Genomic DNA, 12,830 nt, shown 5'->3' with positions numbered 1-12,830 from the left:
CATTCTGCAGAGCACATGCACGGAAATGCTGCAAGAGTCTCCAGACCTATTCCTAGGGCTCACGAGGACAATGGCATGATATAAACAGATATAATTATAATTATATATATATAATCATTATCTATCTACATATTCACCTACAACGTAAATACATGCAAGAGACTGAGTCGAGTCGCAGCCAGTGGGCTACTCAGTGGCTGCGAGTAGCTAGCTAGCGAGTTTAAGAGTATGGTAAAGTCAAAACTAACATTTAGTAACGAGTAGTAAGCTTATATATAGATCTACATACACAGTATACAGTGTGAAGGCATGATCTCAGTCATGGAATAATAGTATATTAAATTGTCAGTACAGTTTGATCCCTAAAAACTCCATTCCATTCAATACCAGATGACATCCGCCGCCGTTCTTCAGAAACTTGTCAGACACTGAGTTGCTATATAGGTATTCACCATGGAATAACTGGACAAGAGCCAGGAGAATCAGAGCTTTCATAAGCTTCATGTAGACTCGCAAGCCGTCACTGTTCACCTGCAACAGTGACGGCTTGCGAGTCTAAGCTTCATGAGCATGCACGGGAAGCCATCTTTGAGTAATAAGGTCAAGTTTGGAATATTCCTGTAATAAAGTGAGTGAAGTAGATCTATATCGAAATATCAAAGTTTGTATCCTTCTGACAAGAAACAAGAGCAGTGGATAGCAGATTATATGAATGGCAGAGCAAACAGCATGATCACCAATTGTAAGGAATTGTATTTGAAGGTGCATCTGGAACACAGTGAAACAATAAAACAAGCTATATATATAGAGACTCCATGGTGGACAAAGTAGAAACACACAAAGTTACATGCAGCTATAAAAATGTTTAAGATTAAGGTATATATATATTATAATAATTATAATTATAGACTAGAAATTAAAATAGTTATATACTGTTTCGGATGTGTCTACGGAATTTAGAATGTCATGCAAAGGCACTGCTGTAGTACCCTGAGCGTAGTGAGTGTATTAAAAGTGCCTGGCTCTATAAAAATGTAGCAAAAGTCAAAAAAATCAGCACCCCCCTAAATGTCTCTAGCTAAGGTAAGCTTTCACTAGACTGAAAAATGAACTCTCCACTAGCGAAGGTTAATCGCACTGTCCACTAGCTAAGGTCAACTCTCTACTATCGAAGGTCATCGTATACTGTCCGCTAGTAAAGGTTAATCGTACTCTCTGGGCCACTGTACAATACAAATTCGATTCACAACGTAGATATACACAAGCTGATTCGAAGGGAAAAAGCATGAGCGTATAAAAGTGACAAGACAGTGGAACCCAATGAGCCAAACTCCTATATTTCATCTCCTTGCTAGCACACTCCAAGAGTATCACGGGGACTGTGGGGAAAGTTTACCTGTTTTTACAAAGTGTGAGGACAGGTATAATTATGGCCTCTTCTTAGAGTTTATAATTATAATCAATAGTGTACATGAATTAACTGCATGTGTACCAAAAATCACCACTAGCCTATAACCTATGTCCTATAACCTATGTCATTTTTCAGTTGTGTGCTGTGTTTATGTCTACGTCTAAATTTTGTCTACGTCCCATTTTTTGGAAAAAAAATCAGACACCTGATGCCTGGCCATGCTGGAAAAGACAGTTTGAACAATTTCGAGAAGCATCAGGCCTTGCAGGAGAGTCACAGTCGAAACAAGTCAATACATTTTAGGAGAAGAAGCGGAGTCAGTCCTAGTGTTCACTAATATTACTGCTGAGGAGCGAAGACAGTATGCTGCAGTAGTGGAAAAATGTGAGGAATTTTTCCAAGTACGCAAGAACATCATTTACGAGTACACATTTTTGCGATTTTACTCTCATTTGCAGAATTAGCAGAAATTAATACCCAATTTTATGCCACCTTTAAGTACAGTATAGAACCTAGCTAATCTGGACCCTTTTTAAAGTTCGGAGACCGGACAAAAAATAATATTAAACTGAAAAGAAGAGGGCTGTAGAATAGACTACTGCACATGCGCACTTTATTAATAAACTGCTCAATACCTCACTGAATACAATGGCTATACTGCAAAGAAAACGAAAAGAGCTCACAAGACTCGCTGTATATTAGAAATTTGAGATAAAATTAGCTAGCAGCTTTCCTTCTGGCCACAGTAATATTACATGCATGCATGTGCATGTGAGTGTTCTTTGTTAATGATACTTAATGACATCCAAAATTTTCATGTATATTTGAATGGGGGTTTAGTCCCCCTTATTCGGATTAGCGAGGTTCTACTGTATATATACAGTCCTTTATAGTGCTTTATTTTCGAGGAGCACAATTTTTAAGGTTCGAAGCCAATCCACGGAAACTGTATTTTAGTTCCTCAAAAGTAAAGTACCTTACATTATTGAAACAATAATTGATATGAAGCACTATAATGATGACATACATGTACCTTGCATGCACTATTACGCTTAATAGTCCAGAGCTAAAGACTCTGGGCTAAAGATGATCCGAGAGAAGTACTCTCACCTCCTTCCTGCTCCGTGGTGGCCGGCCAATCCCACCAACAATGTGTACGTCAGTGGCATGTCTGGTCGGAGGAAGGACAAAGGATGGCAGGAATTTGCTACGAAGGTGGACAACATTGACCTCACCATAGACGTCCAGCAGCAGTAGACACTTTACAATGTGCTATTATACGCTATATAATATAGGATATTCCAACAGCTGCATGCACATTTGTAACCTTAGCTATATATTATACTCACGCATACATTAGTGTTTGTATAATTATGGACCAGCGCATGCAACCATGTATATATATTATCTATTATTATTATGCTTCGGTGTGCATGCGTAAGCGAGGTATACGGTAGTGTGTTTGTGTGTGTCTGTGCAGAGTGCTACAGCTGCTCGATCAATAAGTGCAAGTAAGAGTTTCTAATAGGCTTCTAGTCATGTTTTCTTTGAGTCAATAATGCTTCGTTCTCGAGTTATGCCTAGTTTTGCTTACTTAATTGGAATGCCATTGCATGCAGTTTTTTCCGAAGAGCACGTAGCCAAACTTGTTTACCGAGTGTTGCTACTCTACTTAGGAACCTAGGTATTGGTAGCTTCGAGAGTGAGAAAAGAGCTGCAAGGCTCTGCAGTGCTGATGACAGCCATTAATTAGACTTGAACTTTTGGCATCGATCTTTTTAACAACAATTATGGTTGATCATTACCCACTTTTTGAGTTTGCATGCAGCAAATTGCAAAATGTTCAGTAATCTACAGTACACCAGTAATAAATATGCAAGCCATGCACCCGACTAGATACCATTACCACTACATAGTTATATATTGCTCTAGGTACCGCTGTAAGCGTTGAGTACAGCTACCCATTACCGCAACGCCCCTTGGAGGGTGAGCCGGACCATGACTGAAGGCCGTTATTATTGTTAGGAAGCCCCTCTAATTAATTAAAGGAGTGCAACCTCGCTAATTAGATAATAATTAAGCGTTTTTAATAATTATGTTGCTCCCCTAATTAAGTACTTGGGGGTAAAGAGGTGGCCTAGCCAACAGTCATAGCCACGGCTCAATCATGTCGTAACGACAGAGAAGTGTATAGAAACCAAGGGAGGGTTGGGTGTGGGGCTTTAACTCAGATAGCTATAATCAAGCACGAGGTGTAGAGATAATTGCACATGCGCGTAGATGCTGGGCAGTACATAATGCAGTAGGCAGGGCAAGCGGAGTACCTCGATTAACCTTGTTTAACCATAGATGAAGGAAGAGAAAGGGATTGAAAACGCACGTCATTTGACGTCACGTTTTGTACGTTGTGTGGGTGAAACCCTTTGAAGTCTAAGCGCGTTACGCCTAGGCTGCTAAGCAAGAACACTTATTTTCGTCTGTAATCACAAAAACAGCTATCTTGTGGTTGGTTCCTCTGAGGTGAAGATGTATATCTATGGACCAAGTCTGTTCTGAGGGGGAGAGGTGGCCGTAACAGTATTTGTTCTACATGCAGTATCAAGAGTCATTGATACATGGAAACCACGTACACCTGCATGGTCTGGCCTGCGCCAACAGGTGCGTCTTCTGTGGTAATATTTCTCGTCTCCCAGGTGCCATATTCATTGTGACCCTATTGTTTCGAGTGCATGGCTTGCATATTTATTACTCAGTGTACTGTAGATTAAATGATGTTTAAGGTAGTTAAACCATAGATGAAGGAAGAGAAAGGGATTGGAAACGATGGGCGTGGTTGAATCCAGGCGCGTTACGGTGATGTAATCATTATTTAGCGATACATTGCGCGCGAGATTGGCGCCAATAAGAGAGGCTGCTGTGGCAGTGAATCAAAGCTTGTCTTCTTCTCATCAAAGGGCTACCATGGTAAGATATCTTGCTCAGGTCATATTAGAAGTCATAATAGACAAGCTAAAATAGTCAGAATGCTGAGAAGTCTGCTTAGACCTGGTAACTTCTGACAGGAATAATAATACACTGAAAATACACTTCCACGATAAGACTGAAGAGTTTTGGGCTCAATAAAAGAATGACTACGGTCTCTATATTCACAGGATAATGAAAAGGATTAGAATGAGATACTGCTTTAAGTTCTATACAGTACAACTTCCATAATTATTATAATTGTATTAAAAAGTGGTTGTTTTATTTAAAAAAATAATGATTAATGTAGACATACATTTGTAGTTGGTTCATGATCGGTAAAAGTTATTATCAGAGGACTTACCAAAGGACACAATGTAATATTAGAATCACTTGATAACTTCGTTTGAACTTTCATCTTTGGCACACCAAGCCAGCCGTCTATCTCTTGCAGCTTCAGTTTTTCCAATGCTGATATCTTCTTCCGTGTGGCATTCCTATTAAAAGTAAGTATGCATTACGATACAGTAAAGACTATTCTCCCTTGCTATGAATGCCAAAAGGGCTAATAATTGATCAGTGTTAGAATAGAGGGATTAAAGTGAAAGCATAACGGCCTTTACAGTTAGACTAAACTCTAGTGGAAATCTCAAGTTTCTCTAAAGCAAACAAGAAAGGGGAAAGACCATACATTAAAGTAGTGTACATAGAGTCTATTTCATGAAAGAAGCTAGGCAATATAGCTTTGAGTAGCCTCATAGAGGGATTAATATGCAAAATTAAAAAAAAACTGACCTTCAATGGCCCACAGCACATACATTTTATGTTCAGACAACTTTCCAAGAGTAGTATACTCGGTATTTTCTTTATGAAGCACATCTCAGTCGCAATATCTAGCTCTTGTTAACAGTGACAGAACATTCTAAAAAGCGGCAGAATCGACACCGCAGAAAGTTACTGGTAATGGTCTCAGAATTAGAGACAGTCTGCACAGAACACTGTTCTCAGTCCGCCCGTCTCTTGAATATCATCACTGACCACACACACTTTTTCCAACACACACACACACACACACCTTGGCTGCTTGGTGAGGTACTGCCTCAAGGCGAGGGTCACCATTTTCTTCCGCTCCCTCAATCAGTTCTTTTCCTCACTTTATCCTCCTCTTGCGTGGGAACAACCATTGAATCTTATCCTTGTCCTCGGAGTAACCATGCACAGTAGCGGACGATAATTATATTGATGCATATCCTCCTTGTAGTGAGACGTGTACATGCATGCATAATTATGTTAGGTTAACTATTCAGGAATGTTGTGCCAAAATTCCATACCTTAGCCGAAAACGATGGTGTTTTCCATTGCTAAGCGATTATCCACTATAAAAAAATGTTGGTGTTATATAAACCACCACATACCCACCACCTTTGGTTGCCATGGAAATCTTTTTGGACTTTTAGATAATTTGTTCACCAACACAATGGTATATCATCATATTTTCTTAGAAATGTTCCAATCCCAAAATATTTACATTTATGTACCATTACGCACCAAATTGCGTTTATTTACTCTATAGGCTGAATGTACTGTATGTAAGTACGTTATCAGTTTCTTGTTTTTGTGATGATTGTAATTAGCACACACTTACATGTATGTCACGACACGGCACTGAGTTTTTCTACAATAATTATGCATGAGTGATGAAATGTGAGTCAAAAGAACCTATAATTTTAGCGCGGTTGTTTTGACCGATTAGCTATACTACCTACGGGAGGTTGCTACAACCTATAGCTGCATGGGCGGGTACTTCTACGTATGGCTGCTGCTGTGCATGGTTGCTAAAACCTACATATAGCTGGATGTTTCTACCTATGGGAAGTTGCTACGACCCATTACCAAGGGCGTATAAAAGATTGAAGAGAGAGCATGCAACTCCACTATATTAGTACACGTAGCTAGCAGAGTTCAAACGTGGGCAGAGGAATGTGTGCATTAATTTGCATGAAGTGCTAAAAATAGAAATTTCGCATTTCATGCCAGTCATGCACATTCATCTGCCCACGTTTGAACTCTGCTCATATGGAGTTGCATGCATGCCCTCTCTTCTTTTATACGCCCTTGCCATTACCAAATATGCTTAAAAGAACCTATATGGCTGGTTACAACAACCTGTAGCTTAGTATTTCTACTTGTTTTAAATGTGTATACTTTTATCTGTTGTTGTAACCCAGCACGTGGGTTACTTGAATTGCACATGTTTTAACCAGGGACATGTTGCACTGGGGCAAAGTAACCTTGTAAAAGTCACCGCCTACTGCTACTCTGAGTATAATATGACAACTGTTCTGCAAACCACTGTTTATATAATTATTGTAAATCCAGCCACCAAAAACAGAACAAAAACTACCAAATTACTTTTTTTTTCACATCTATATGCAGCAAGTGGTCTCTATGCTGGTTTCTATATATATCAGAAAATGGTTTTCAAGGCAACAAATTAGTTATTACATGGCAATTCATGCCACAAGCAGTTTATTGGCCCTTGTAGTAGATAATGATCTTGGCCTTTGTATTACATGTACTGAGTACTGCACAGGAAAGAGAGATTACTAGAACTGATTATTTTCAGGAATATACCCCTAAAACCTGATAATTATACAACATAGACCACAATAGTCACCATTACAGAGAACCTTCTAGAATCTTGGAATCTATGAAACTAATATAAAAGAGAGCAACTGTTAGCAATTAACAAATTAGGCAGCAGTCTCAGACAGAAATTTATAAGTTCAAGATGGCCTACTTTAGGAAACCTACACATGCTGAGGCTGAAGCAGCCATTAGGGAGTTGGTGTCTACTCTACAGGTAATAATGAGATATGCATGCAGAAATCTGTATAATTATATAATATGTTCAAAATGCAGCTTAATTTGTCAAGCTATACTCATCCAAAAATTAGAGTGAGCGAGATCGTAAAAGCTGGCTCTATGGGACATGGAACAATTGTACCTGGAAGCTTTGACATCGACCTGGTGCTCTACTCTCACGGCAAGCAAACCTGCGTGCATGCATGCATGCATGTACATGTAGCTGTATATAGAGTATGCAACACCTGCCCATTCACTGGGCCTATATCACATGCGACGTTGAAGTGCTAACTCAGAGGGGCACCTGGAATCCCTATACACCTATAAATCTAGCTTAAAAAATTTGAGGCGAAACTATATATAATTATAGACATGATCATCAAAAGCATACACTATGCACGCACCCATATATATTATAGTTGTGGCTTAAGTGCATGAATAACACATGCATGTTATGCAGATGTGAGCGGAGATACTATCATAACTGATGGATATGACCAACACATACGACGGCTAGAAGCTTTCATTAGCAATCGATAGGTGTTTGGAGCAGGGGTCATTACAGAGCCCAACATAACAAGATATGCTGTGCAGTTCAAGTACAAGAGCTACATCGACGTGGATCTCTTGATCAGTCCAGTTTGGTGGAGTGATTATCCAAACGATCCGACAATGTTTTTTCGGTTCCTTCGAGATAGTGTGCCAAGACACAACCTGGAAGTCATGCACAGATTTAGTGTGCATGAACGCTTCCAAGTGGCAAGTGGAGTTTAGAAAAAAAGATCAGAAGGTACTATTACATAACAATGAATTTTTAATTTTTAATGTGCATGCCATGCTTTGTGTTGCATGCATGCCTATAATTTTATAACGCTTATATCGTACACTGCAGGAACTCCATGCGTTCTGTTTGAGTCATCAGAATCTTGCGTGTATGATATTTTATAGGTCAAGGTGTACATAGTCCGGGCTAAAGCATGGAGGAATCGCCTATTGCCTAAAAGTAGAGTAGGACGAAGAAGCCCTAGTTCCTTTCTAATATCCTTGTTGGTGCTTCGAGCCTATGAAAACCAGCAGTCGAGCCAAACTTATGGCTACCGTGGACACAATGAAGCTAGAAGGTAAAATTAATCACCATGCATGTATTATTTCATTAAACTTATAATTATGCAGTATCACTGAAGAGTTGAAGAAACTTGTTCGGAATCACAGCAGAATGGAGTATGTTTAATTAACTATTATTATAATTATATAGTATTTGTATACACATGCAGCATCTATTGGGAAGACTACTACAAAGCTATATAGAGACTACCCCACCCTCTTTCCCTCGTCCACTCCACGCCTGGTCGACCCGACCAATCCAGCTAACAATGTCTACCTGTCTGGCATTGGTACGTACCCACCCAACAAAAGGCCAAGTGAAAACGAGCAGGACTGGAGTCAGTTTGTGGACAAAGTGGAATACTTTGACCTTGAGAAGAGTGTGGAGGAGATCACACGTTAAGACCGTTTAAGAGAGCTGACTAACTTTAGTAACTTAAACAGACAATTAAGACTATATAGCATGCAGCACACAATATTATAGTGTAGTAGTGTATTATTATAGTAACTTGTTTCGCTGATAGCTGCACGATGCTTAAAGTATTATTTGATTGTTAAACGTATTAGTTGATTGTTAAATTCGTTTGCTGACCTTTTACTATAATTATATTCACCTATACCCTGAGGCAATTCAGTCGGGTATACTCATTAGCAGTGCAAGCATTGTCTTAATTCTAGAAAATTAACAACTGACAAATTTAGTAGGAATATAGCCTTATCCTTTATTCATTGATGGATTATTACTTTTCTCAAAACAATGAATATTCTTAAGGGACTTTTTCATGGGAATCAGCTCTAAGCATGATGATGGTGCAAGACGTGGGTGCAGCTGTTGGGAGCATCAATTAATGAGCCTATAATGGACTTTCCCTGGGACAGTCCCTTTGCCCTTTGCTGACTAATCTGTAAACAGTACTTTAGTTTACTACAAAAGAAAACAAACACACACATACACCCAATTAGAGATAGAAATAAGAACATAACAAATGGACTTTAGGAATTGCCACCCTCCCCACAGCAATGAGCTACTCACTCACAAGGCTGCTAGAGAAGCAACAGATGAGTTGGCTACCCTCCTAAAAGTACTATAGAGCAACAGGTAATGTGCAAAATTCACTATTATCTGCTTTACATGACAGGACCAACAGCCAATTACTATCAGTGAAGTCATCAGAGCTGGCTCTCTGGGACAAGGAACTGCAGTTCCTGGAGACTTTGATCTGGACATGGTCATCTACTCAAGAGGTGGGCACCTGCTAAACACAGAATAATAGTAAGAACATTTTTAGTCTATATAGTCTACATGAGGATTTCGTAGGCAGCTAACTCCTCAAATTTTTGACAGACCTAGATCCACACAAAGTTCTTGAGCAAGGCTATGGCCACTGGCTAGAGAAACTTGAGAAATTCTTGAAAAAAAACAGCGATGTGCAATTTAAGAATAGGACACCTCACTCTGTCCAGTTTCGGTACAAGGACCTCATTGACGTGGACATGCTGGTGACCCCTTGGTGGGACAGCGTCTCCCAGCTGAGCCTGTTCTTGGACAAGATCCCGGTTCAAAAGCGCTACTCGTGAGTTAAAATTCAAGAACAGGACTGCATGCACACTATACAGTGCCTGTAACCTAGAGAGTAGAATACCACACATTCGTGAATTTTGGTACATATCTTGACATTAAAACATTAATTTTATAAGAAATTTTGATGATACCAAAGTGTAGGTGAATGCTTGAGCTTCAACTCCATGGCAATCTAAAGTGGTGGGTATGTGCATGGTTGCTTTTACAACAGCAACAAATTGTTATAGTGAGCAAAAGCTTAGGGAGGAAAAACACTAACGGTTGTCGGCTAAGGTCTGGAACTCTGGAAAAACATCAGTGGATAGTTGAGCTAACATAATTATGCATAGATTAAAATCGTTTACATAAGTACACACGCTGTTTCATACTCCATTATGTGTGTTTTTGGGTGCCTTTTCGCTTAGGGAGAGATTTCAAGTAAAGTTTTCGGCTAAGGTCTAAGGTTTTTACACATGTATTGTTAATAAATTGTCTATCTTTTGGTAGAAGCAATTTTTCCAGAAACACTTTACTTCCATAGATAATTGATGTTACATACATTTTTTACAATCATCCCGTTTTCACCTAAATGATTTTCCACTGAATATGTTTGTAGCTTATTCATTCACCTACACAATGGTATCAGCATCATTTCTTAGAAATCTTCCAATCTCAAGATACACTTAAGTACAACTACTCACACATTTGTGGTATTCTAGGTTACAGGCACTGTACTATCGTACATGTCATGTGTATAGAAACAAAGCATGCATGCATGCCAATTACACGCAGGTTCTCAATAGGAGCCTCCAAATGGCAGGTGCAGTTTATGCAGAAGCAAGACAATGAGGTAAGGGATACGTATACATTGCAGTTCATCTATATACATTGTTCATGTATATACCACGATGGTATAGGTCAAAGTGCTTATTCAGCGTGCTAAGGCATGGAGGAACAAACAATGGCCAAACGTTTACCCAGGACAGAAGAAGCCAAAGTCTTACTTTCTTTCTTTGCTCGTTTTAAAAGCTTATCAGCGTGCAAAGGAGAAATTTGGAAATCTAATCTTTCGTGATATGGCTGAAAGGTACGTATATACAGTTATCACATCATGGTACCGTTACATCTATATTCACGCATACCATAATTATATTTATTCCATGCTATAGGACCTCATATGAGCTTAAAGACCTCGTTCTTAGGGAAGATAAACAAGAGTAAGTCAGTCTATACATTGTAGAAGTATATAATCATGCAATACCGTATGAGTATATCTGCATGTTACACAAAACACAAGTATACACACATTGATCTACAGTATTCATTGGGACGACTACTACATTGTGGGAGCAACTGATAACATAATCCTACATGACACCCCAAAAACCCCTCGCCTCCTGGACCCAGCCAACCCTACCAACAACCTGTTTGACACCGGGTTTACCACTACACGTACCGGTGACAGGTCACATGATGATGGGGAGGGGAACTGGTCTGAGATAAAGAGGAAGATTGAGACCATCGACCTTACTGTGGACATATAGAGTGTAATCATTATAACTCTTTAGCTATATAAATGATAAATCCAGAAAACCACTATATTAACTGTGACATCAGGTATATATACATGAGTTGTTTACGTCAGTTTGGAATGTCAGTTTGATTCCAAGCGATCTATGTGAAACAACAACTCATTAATTAATGAGTTGTTCGGTCGTTTACTCTAGCGCAACAGTACATTTTCGTGGGGCTTAATCAGTTTCGTAGGTCCACGAAATGCTTAGTGAACGGAAGACACAACGTAATTTGAACAGCATGAAATTTATGAAATGCTTTTAGAGACCCTTCCACGAAAGTTAAGTGCCTTAAAAATTGCGCGCTATTACGGTATAATTATATAGGGACATGCACCTTGAATCCCTATCACCTAGGAAATCTATATATAGCTCTCAAAAACATATTTGGGGGTGAAAATAGACATAGCGCGAAATTTTCGAGGCACTTACATTTCGTGGAATGGCCTCTAAAAGCATTCGTTGCATAATGTCTGTGGGTTGACTGCTTACTGGAAGCCACGCCTTTAATATTTGCACGTTATAGCAGATGTACTTCTAATTAAAGAACAATTTTCGTGGAATTACGTAAGACTATATATACTGACCCACAAAAACAGCGAAAATTAAGCCCCTCGAAAATGGTGCGTTATATACGGAAGATAATTATATGTTATTCGTATGGTGGAAATTAGAACATCATTCTAAAATTAACACAGCAAAAATTATTAATGCGCCACCATTCTGAGCTGTACGAACGAGCATTTTGATGACAAAATTACCCACTATACTCATAGCTATAGAGTTACTGTATATAAAAGCAACGCTGTATATATATATGTATACCAACGTGGGCATATCTCGGTAGAGTACGGTACATATATAGGTGTCCGATAACAAATTATATATAATTATACACACGCAGATGTAAGCGAAGATATTATCAAACTGACGGATATCAGCAATACATGAGACAGCTGGAAGCAATAATCGACAGGTGTTTGGAACAGATACCATTTATATAGATCCCAATTACAAACCAAGATATGCTGTGCAGTTTAAGTACAAGGGCTACATCGACGTGGATCTCCTGATCAGTCCAGTTTGGTGGAGTGATAATCCAAGTGATCCGACAACATTTTTTCGGTTCCTTCGAGATATAGAGTGCCAAACCACGACCTGGAAGTCATGCACAGGTTAGTTGTGATAAAGTATACAATAGCGATTACCTGAATTGCATGCACAGATTTAGTGTGAACGCTTCCAAATGGCAAGTGGAGTTCATGAAAAAGCAAAATCAGAAGGTATAATAATTATATACGTATATATATAGCTAAAACAAATTTCCGTATACATAATTGTGCTTGTGTTAACT

At 39.0% G+C, this 12,830-nt stretch overlaps 2 protein-coding genes, 1 long non-coding RNA gene and 1 pseudogene across 3 annotated transcripts in view; 3 read left to right on the top strand and 1 right to left on the bottom strand.

Moving 5' to 3' along the window:
* Window positions 1-12,830, top strand: part of LOC135339652 (serine/threonine-protein phosphatase 6 regulatory ankyrin repeat subunit B-like) — a gene marked incomplete in the record, with an annotated part of 1,209,744 nt that overhangs the window by 486,557 nt on the left and 710,357 nt on the right.
* LOC135339865 (uncharacterized) overlaps window positions 207-12,830 on the bottom strand; it is a 45,186-nt gene continuing 32,562 nt past the window's right edge. The window contains exons 7-9 of the long non-coding RNA XR_010396091.1: window positions 5,168-12,634; window positions 4,737-4,869; window positions 207-2,618 (exon numbers count right to left, since the gene is read on the bottom strand). This is a non-coding gene — a long non-coding RNA (uncharacterized LOC135339865). The remainder of the gene's footprint in view (window positions 2,619-4,736; window positions 4,870-5,167; window positions 12,635-12,830) is intronic.
* LOC135339745 (uncharacterized) lies at window positions 7,093-8,744 on the top strand (annotated as a pseudogene).
* Window positions 9,282-11,554, top strand: LOC135339768 (2'-5'-oligoadenylate synthase 1-like). Its single transcript, XM_064536035.1, has 7 exons — window positions 9,282-9,423; window positions 9,481-9,586; window positions 9,687-9,915; window positions 10,695-10,752; window positions 10,820-10,989; window positions 11,072-11,119; window positions 11,221-11,554. The coding sequence occupies exons 1-7, from the start codon at window positions 9,328-9,330 to the stop codon at window positions 11,444-11,446; spliced, it is 933 nt and encodes a 310-aa protein (XP_064392105.1). The 5' UTR covers window positions 9,282-9,327; the 3' UTR covers window positions 11,447-11,554.

The sequence above is a fragment of the Halichondria panicea genome, chromosome 8, assembly GCF_963675165.1.
Source record: "Halichondria panicea chromosome 8, odHalPani1.1, whole genome shotgun sequence".
In the NCBI taxonomy this organism is placed as follows: domain Eukaryota; kingdom Metazoa; phylum Porifera; class Demospongiae; order Suberitida; family Halichondriidae; genus Halichondria; species Halichondria panicea.
This window is presented reverse-complemented; position numbering and strand designations above follow the sequence as displayed.

Bases quoted from the DNA above. Each gene is read 5' to 3' on its own strand.
- LOC135339768 (XM_064536035.1), top strand. From the start codon at position 9,328: ATGGACTTTAGGAATTGCCACCCTCCCCACAGCAATGAGCTACTCACT. The intron at 9,587-9,686 runs GTGGGCACCTGC...AATTTTTGACAG, and splicing joins CATGGTCATCTACTCAAGAG to ACCTAGATCCACACAAAGTT. The intron at 10,753-10,819 runs GTAAGGGATACG...ACGATGGTATAG, and splicing joins TGCAGAAGCAAGACAATGAG to GTCAAAGTGCTTATTCAGCG.